Consider the following 8,988-nt stretch of genomic DNA (forward strand, 5'->3'; position numbering starts at 1 on the left):
TTCCAATTACTCTCCCTTATCACCAGCATTTAGAAATTTACATTAATTTTCTCGGCAAACAAATACATCTCCTCGATCTCAAATCTCAGAAATGGCTCGTACCAAGCAAACAGCAAGGAAGTCCACCGGTGGTAAGGCGCCACGTAAGCAGCTGGCTACCAAGGCCGCTCGCAAGTCAGCCCCGGCGACCGGAGGAGTGAAGAAGCCTCACCGTTTCAGGCCTGGAACTGTGGCATTGAGAGAGATCAGAAAGTACCAGAAGAGCACAGAACTTCTGATCCGCAAGCTTCCATTTCAGAGACTTGTGAGAGAAATTGCTCAGGATTTCAAAACCGATTTGAGGTTCCAAAGCAGTGCCGTTGCGGCTCTTCAGGAAGCGGCAGAGGCGTATCTCGTCGGTCTCTTTGAGGACACAAATCTCTGTGCGATCCACGCAAAGAGAGTCACCATCATGCCTAAAGACATTCAACTTGCACGGAGGATTAGAGGTGAGAGAGCTTAGAGAGGCGCTCTTTACTGAATCTGTTTGATAGAGTTTTAGAAGATCTGAATCTCTGCTCATTGCTACGGTTTCCATTTTTCAGATCTCGATATGTAAATCTTCTGATTTTAAACGAAAAATATGGATCTCTTTATCAAATTTGTTGACCCTTTAATGTGAAAACGAGCCCTAGACTTGCCATTAATTCAAAATGCCTGGTGGAACACTCTTGTATGATTGGGTACCCACTTGAAGTACCAACAATCAAGCCTAAACATAAATTTACATAAATTCAAAAATTTAATCTGCTCATTGTATTCCTCAAACAAGCAAAACTCAACTTTGGATTAATATATGTTGCAGATATGTGAACAATTAAAATTAAAGAACAATAAAACATGCTTGAATCCATATTGACTGGTTGATCATTCAATAATGAAAGAGTTCTTTTGCTCTATTGCCCTTATTTATTGTAAATATGCTGATGTATCAATGGCCTGTTTATCCATTCTGCCATACTGCTTTTTTTGAAGAGTACCAGGAGCTATACTCTAATCTATTGTTAGTGCCAAAAGCTTTTATTTGCTTCCCCGTCTGTTTCTCAATCATGGTCTTCCATTGTTTGAATGTAATGAACACATCACATTTTGTCTCAAGAATGCCCGATCGTTTTTACAGAAATCAACAATAATGCTCAACGTATAACTAGCACTTCCCAAACTTACCAGCATCTATGCTGTAAAATTGGTTGGAAATTACCCAATACCAATCTATCTGTATGGGGGAAGGAACACAATCATTAATTCACAATTTGAATGTTGAAAGTGGTGTAATTGTTCTGTTGAATATGCCATCTTTGTTTTGATTGCCTCAATAAAAGAACAATAAAACTTACTTGAATCAATGAAAATATTTGTGTTCTTATATTAGTTTCATTGGTTTCTTCCATATTTGTGAGAGATAGTTCAGGTTATCTTTTTATATTGTTTTAGTTAGGATTCTACAAATTTGTTCATACAAATGTGTAAAAGTTGTAATAATTCTTTTAGCATAAATGCAAAGATGAAAGAACTAATTAAGAGAGCCTGAAATTGGCTCTTTGACTCTATTTAGCAAATCAGTCAATAAACAAAATTTCAAAGACCAAAAACCTTTATAAGTGAGTCTTATTTTTTACATAAATTGGCCAACAGAAAAAGTACCACGAGTACACCCGAGTTGCAGAATGCCAGTTCCATTCACGAATAGTTATCACCTCACCATTATTTAAGGAGTATGTATAACATCCATCGTTTAAGAGCACATAGACGCAGTTGCTTTGCCCTCCCCACTTGGTTGAGTCGATTAAATTGCAGCTTGTAGAGCCCGAATTACCTATACACAGAGCATGTCTACCCAAATTATTTATCACAATCCATTCCATCTTCTTAAGGTTTATTGAATAAATTTTAATCCTATTCAGGCTTACATAATCCACTATCAGAATCTTATTATTTGAAGTCACTATCCTCACATTGCTGCTCACAGGAGGTGCAAATTTCAGAGGCAAAAAGTACCAATAAGAATGTCTGAGGTGAAGTATCCCAATTTGAGATTGATTGGTTATACCAAGAATCCTACCATGGAAAGCAACTACATCCAAAATATGCCAATTCTCCAGTCTATGAGAGTAATTTCTCCATAGGTTAAATCTAGATATGTAGAACTCCAAGGTTTCGTTGAAACGAGAGAGAATGGCTACAACAAAATCTTCGTCATGAGATCCGGTTGGAACAAAAATAGCACGATCACTATTATCAAAAGGCTTGGGCTCGCAAGAGAACTGGAATTGGCGTCCTGTAACGGGATTTAGTATCCAAAAGTTCCGACTCCAACGATCTTTCATGATTAAATACCCACCAGAAACACCAAGACAAAATTTGAAGTGGCAAATAAATTTGGGAAGCATTGTCTTGTATTTGATTCCTGTGGCTATTTCGTGAAAATAGCAGGCTTTCTTTGCTCGTGATGAGATGTGAATGACGAGAGGTGATTGTGATGCCATGAAACTGTCTCTGTATTCTGAATAAAACAATCTCCAATTTCTACAAACTCTACCAAAGTTGAGATAGTCTGCAATATTCATGTTACTAGAGATTATATCCAGAAGTTCTTCTCGAAGATCAGCCCATGGCCTCTGATTGTAGCACATGTTCTTCTTTATCTTCTTCCTGATTGTCTTTGTTTCATTCGTCTCTTGGTTATTCTTGTGGCACGCCGCTAAAGCCTTGGTTTTTTTGATCTTCCTCTCTGGTCTGTGCATTGTGCTCGCAGATTTTCACACTTCTACTCAACCGATGCAAACTTTTATTGATTGAATGTTTATATATGGTTAAGATATTAAAAAGTAGACAAAGAAATAGGAAACCATAATCAACTCAAGTACGTGAAAAGAATTAAAGCCTTAAAAGCTTTTTAGTGTTGTACATTAGTAACAAGATACAAATCCTTCAAATCTTCCTTCTTCTAATCGATTTCTGATTCATTTATTAACACGATCTCCATAAGCTCAGGGAAGAAAGTTTTATCCAATCGATGTAATAACGGATGAACTTGGAGAAATACTTGTCACCAAAACCATTGGACACTTGGTAACTTCAATTCCAACTTTGAATGGAATCCCTACACGATATGGAGTCCGCCAGAATTTAAGAAAGAGAATGGCTGAATTGTTTTGTTCACATTATATCAAAATTCACCAAGTCAAGCTGTTATATTAAATCAATAAGGCTAAAGACTATTTCCCACCTATGGTTTAATGAAAGGATAAATTCTCAGTGTTTAAGTTTGAAAAAGGCCATTTTTCCAATTATTTTTTAAATTGCCCTTAAACATTTCGGTAAAGTTTTATAAAATTATTAAAAGGAAAAAAAAAACATAATAACAAGGCTGAATTAATATTATTATAGGGTTTGAACCAATTGTGTAAATATTCATAAGATTTGGAGTAAAGTAAATAAAGAGAGCATTATAGTTATAGATTCGGGGTAAACTGAAAAAGAATGAGCCGTTAAACACTAGTATGAAGGTTTTCAAAATTTTATTTTATATGTTTAATTAACCCTTGACCATGATATTAGATTTCTCATGTTTCTTATATTAAGTATACTGCTATTTTTTTGTATTTTTGTTTTTATAATGCATGAGAAAACCCTATAAAAAATCATACGAATAATTATAATTAGTGAGACCCTTAATTTCTTTAATAAATTTAGGAATAGGGATGGGATGGGGAATCCTCATTCCCTTCCTTGAAATCAATTCGAAATAGTTTTTCGTTCGAATCTATATTCCATCCTAGCAACCTATGTCTTAAAATCTCTTCTTGTTCCAACGGAAAAAATTACTATCCTATGATCTATCTATAAAAAATTAAGAAAAGTTGCTACATTAAGTTTATTATGTTAGCTAAATAAATGTTTTAAAATTCAGATTCACGTTCAACACAAAGTATTACAAAAAAGACAATGCAACTTTTAATTTGAGAAAATATTTTGTGATGAAACAAGTTTGCATAGGTGAAAAAATTATTCGTCCCTCACGTTCTCTATGTTTAAACATTGGTAATGGAAATACCAATAATTCATTCAGGAAGTAGCTTATTGTTTCACAATCAGAAAACATCCCTCAAGTTCTTTCGCCTCCCCACTTCTTTGCTCTATCTTAAAAACATTTTGTTATAAAGGAAGATAACTTCATATTCATCTCTCAATCACTCAATCAGTTCATCTTAACCTATTCTATCTTAGATAAAATTATTGTGCACATTTCAAGATGGTAAGCCATGGGAGGGAAATCAACAACTAGTAGCTGGTTTTTTGAAGCCACAAATCTCACATGCCCAATGTTGCTCAATTGAGGTGAGTCTTTCAAATTCAAAAGAATCACCTCATAAGTTTTGATAATAAGAACACCAATATACTACTCAAAATTAATTATTAATAGGAATATCTTTATAAGTATGAAAAAAGATAAAAAGAAACATTTTAATATATAATACTTTAATATAACATCTTTAAATATGAAATTAAAGTTTGATTCATATATGGTAGGATAAATTAATTTTAATCACACTCGTACTTTGTGAAAACATAATATATAGCCCAAACCTAAAATTTTAAAAACTAAAACTCATTATTTATTTATTTTCCCTTTTTATTTTTATTATTGTTATTATTAATATTATATAAGATTAATGTAATTAATTATGGTAGTGAAGATTCTTAACCATATAAGGAATATTTAATTTTAATTTGGTAAGTTAATCAATAGCTTCTATTACCTTTTTTGTCTTACATATCATATATATCTTCACATTTCCTTATAAATTTATGAGACATGTTAATGTTTCAAGAACATATATTAACTTAATAATAATACAAAATTTAATAATATAAATGCATTGAATAATGTAAATAATATAAAATTAGAAATATAAATATAAATAAATAAATTATATCTCATAATAGGAACCTTGTCCTCAACTAAAGTTCATCATTTATGAGCTAGATTTGTAATGAATTAAGTCCATTCAACTAATAACGGGAGATGCCATTTTATATATAAAATAATAATAATAATAATAATATAAAATAATGTTATAACACCTTTGTTGTTAGGACAACTACAAATTGGCATCTTTGATATGTAAAAAATTACTTTTTCAAATTTTCTTCTTTTAAGGAATTTTACATGTAAATATAAATTTGAGTCAAACTACCTTAAATTTGATAGTCAAATTAGGTATAAAAAATTATCTAATTTAAACTTGAGCTTGAGTTGTGGGAGGACGGACTCAACTCAAGCTTGAATATATTTTTAAAATTTTAAAAATTATGTTTTAAATTTATTTTTAACATTTATATTCTCTAATAAAAGAAAACATTGGAACAAGTTAAATTGTGTCAAAAAAAAAAAGTGAAATTATTTATAATGGATAATCATTTTTATATGTAATTAAAATTCTCTAGTTTTTTACTATCGTTTCTACTCCCTAAGGCATAAAAAATAAGGTTTTACATACCTTGGTCATAGTAATCATTCTAGAACTACTTTTAGCATGCGTAATTCACATTAATTCATCTAAATTGCCATTTCTGAATTTTTAACCTCATAACCAAACAATTACATACAAGTCGTCATGACAATAGTACATATAATTCATGTTCCATATTATTTAAGCATGAGAAACATTTACTAAAAATACAAAATGCAACTTTTGATTTGAGAAAATATTAAATAATGACATAATTTTGCATAGATGAGACATTTATTCATCTCTCAGGTTCTCTATGCTGGAACATTGGTTGGGGAAATACCAACCATTCACTTAGAGAGTATCTTATTGTTTCACAATCGAAAACACCTCATAATCTTCTCTTTCAAACTATATATGTAACAAGTATTATCCATGAATGATAGATGATAAAAATATGTGCCCCACTTCTTTTGCATTGCTCAATCTTGAAGACATTTTGTCGCTAAGGAAAATAGATTCATGTTCATCTTTCAATCAATTCACCTTAACCCATTACATCTTAAACAAATTTATTGTTAACACTTCAAGATGGTAAGTTGTCATAGGAAAATCAACAATCAGTAATTGGTTCTTTGAAGCCACAAACCTCACATACCAAATGTCGTTCAATTGATGTGAGCCTTTCATATTAAGGAGAATCACCTCCCAAGTTTTGATACTTTGAATATCAATTTGACACTCGTTATACAAAAAATTTTGTCACAAAAGTCCATAATAGATCGAGTTTCATATTGTATTTATCTTATTATTACACTTGTGTGTAATTATTTATTTATTTTTTTATTCTAAAAATAACTTAGTTGAAATTTATTAGTAAGAAGTATACCTTCATAAGTAAGATAATTAAGTAAAAAAAATCTTTTTAATACATACTACTTTTAATATAACATCTTTGAATGTAAAAGAAAAGTTTAATTCTCATATTCCTACAGGGTCAATTAATTTGAAACACGCCCAAACTTATGAAAAAAGTATTATATAGCCCAAAACCTAAAATTTTAGAAACTAAAACTCATTTTTATTTTTTATTTTCATATTATAATTATTATTACTACTATTATATATGTAATTAGTCATAGTAGTGTGGATTCCTATCATATAAGGAATATTTAATTTTAAATAAGGAAGTTAATTAATAACTTCCCTAGTTAAAATTAGACATTCCTTACACGGCTAGGAGTCCACACTACTATAGCGATTTACTTTTAACTTATATAATAATAATGATTATAATAATTATTATTATTATAAAATGAAAAAAAATAAATAAATGATGAGTTTTTGTTTCTAAAATAATTTTCTTCTTGCAGTTCTTTCTCCAGTGTATTTTGATGTTCTTTGTCTCTAGAGTGAATACTTGATCTATTATAGACATTGTTGTCTTTAGTGGTAGAATTTTTTGTATATCAAATGGTTATTATATTGGTGTTTTGAGTGTCATTTATGAGGTGATTCTTCTGAATTTAAAAGACTTACCTCGATTGAGCAACATTTGGCATGTGAGATTCGTGGCTTCAAAGAACCAACTATTGATTGTTGATTTCCCTCTGACGATTTACCATCTTGAAGTGTACACAATAAGTTTATGTAAGATGAAAGGGTTAAGGTGAACCAATTGAGAGATAAACATGAAGCTATTTTCCTTGGTGATGGAATGTCTTCAAGATTGAGCAATGTAAAGAAGCGGGGAGGCGAAAGCAATTGTCTTTACCACCTGCCATTCATGGACAATACTTGTTATATATATAGTTTGAAAGGGGAGATTATGGGACATTTTTCAATTGTGAAATAACAGACTACTTCCTGAATAGATGGTTGGTATTACCTCGACCAATGTTTTAGCATACAGAACGTGAAGGATAAATAAATGTCTCACCTATGCAAACTTATTTCATCATATAATATTTTTTTGAAATTAAAAGTTACATTTTGTCTTTCTAGTAATATTTGGTGTTGAATCTAAGTCTAAATTTTGAAATTTTTATTTAGCTAACATATTGAACCTCACTCAACAACTTTTCTTAATCTTTGATGGATAGATTATAGGATAATAATTTTTTCCGCCAGGACAAGTAAAGTTTTTAAGCCACAAGTTACAAGGACGGAGCATGAGTATGAATTAAAACCCATTTCATCAAATTGATTTTAGGAAAGGGATAAAGAATACCCGATCTCTGAAATTTATTAAAGAAACCAAAGATCTCATTAAGATTAATTATTCGTATATTTTTTCGAGGGTTATGTTTTATAAAGCAAAAATGCAAAAAAATAGCAACAAAACTAAAATGAAAAACATGACAAACTTGATCCCATGATCAAGGGTTACTTATACATACAAAAGAAAAGATTAGAAACATTTATACCTACGTTTGATGACTCATTTTCTTCGAATCTACCCCAAATGATAAACACTTCCTTCATAATATATACGGGGTCCCACTCATTCATATATGGGTTATACAACAACAAAATGATATACATACGTTAACCTTTATGATGATAGTGTGAATACAACAATAAATTTGAGAAGGTTTTGAAGAAATTTTCCTTTCAATGAGAGGGAGAGCTGACAAGGCGAGATAAAATTTTATGAACCAAAAGGTTGGATGGCTAGGGTTATGGAATGACATGAATTTATACCATAACCCTAATAATCTTTTTATATAATTCACCTCAACTCTTATGAGTATTTGCATAATTGACCCAAACCCTTTAATAATATTAATTGGGCTTTTTAATTATGTTTTAAATATTTATTTCAAAATATTATAAACATAATTTCAGAGATGTAAATTTACTAACCCAAGGTAATTCACTCTTTGCGTTTTACACCCCAATAATTTAAGTCATAACAAACAACCCCTTATGTGTGTAATACATAGGTTCCCTATAATAACAAATGCAACTATTTAAGGTAGTGAAATAGTTACGTGTCTGTAACATCTCTCTCCAAATACATACTCCAAAAGGAATATGAACAAAAAAAGACGTATTTACTTTTCTATTTAATATGTACAGAAGATATAAATTTTAATTCATAGTATAATATACTAATATTGATATATGTGCAAAAAGATGTGCAAAATGTTAACTGAATAAAACCTTAATCATCACTCAGTTCTTAAGTCATCCACACAATAAGTCTAAAATACAAATCTATAATTGAAACATGCATATAACCAAGTACATAGTCTCAACTGAAACTCCATAACACAAATATAAAATGACACAAATGCCCCTCCTCATGTAAGTTTCTTAGACTTGATCGTTGGCTTCATGCATGCCCTGTTACTCACCTTGTCTACCTGTAGAGCCACAAATAGAGGATTACATGAATGTTACAATACTTAGTAAGTAGGTGACATATCCAACACTTGAAACATAATGACCTTACCTAACGTTCCTAAGTTGAATTGAATTTGTATACTAC

At 30.8% G+C, this 8,988-nt stretch overlaps 2 protein-coding genes across 2 annotated transcripts; one reads left to right on the plus strand and one right to left on the minus strand.

Annotated features, from left to right (window-relative positions):
- Positions 1-640, plus strand: LOC123206379 (histone H3.2). Its single transcript, XM_044623574.1, has one exon. The coding sequence runs from the start codon at positions 92-94 to the stop codon at positions 500-502; it is 411 nt and encodes a 136-aa protein (XP_044479509.1). The 5' UTR covers positions 1-91; the 3' UTR covers positions 503-640.
- Positions 641-1,825: 1,185 nt separating this feature from the next.
- Positions 1,826-2,783, minus strand: LOC123208589. The gene is made up of 2 exons (XM_044626125.1): positions 1,950-2,783; positions 1,826-1,855 (listed from the first exon to the last, which is right to left on the minus strand). Exons 1-2 carry the CDS (start codon positions 2,781-2,783, stop codon positions 1,826-1,828), a joined length of 864 nt encoding a protein of 287 aa, XP_044482060.1.
- Between the last annotated feature and the right edge of the window lie 6,205 nt (positions 2,784-8,988).

The sequence above is a fragment of the Mangifera indica genome, chromosome 2 (genome assembly GCF_011075055.1).
Source record: "Mangifera indica cultivar Alphonso chromosome 2, CATAS_Mindica_2.1, whole genome shotgun sequence".
Lineage (NCBI taxonomy): Eukaryota > Viridiplantae > Streptophyta > Magnoliopsida > Sapindales > Anacardiaceae > Mangifera > Mangifera indica.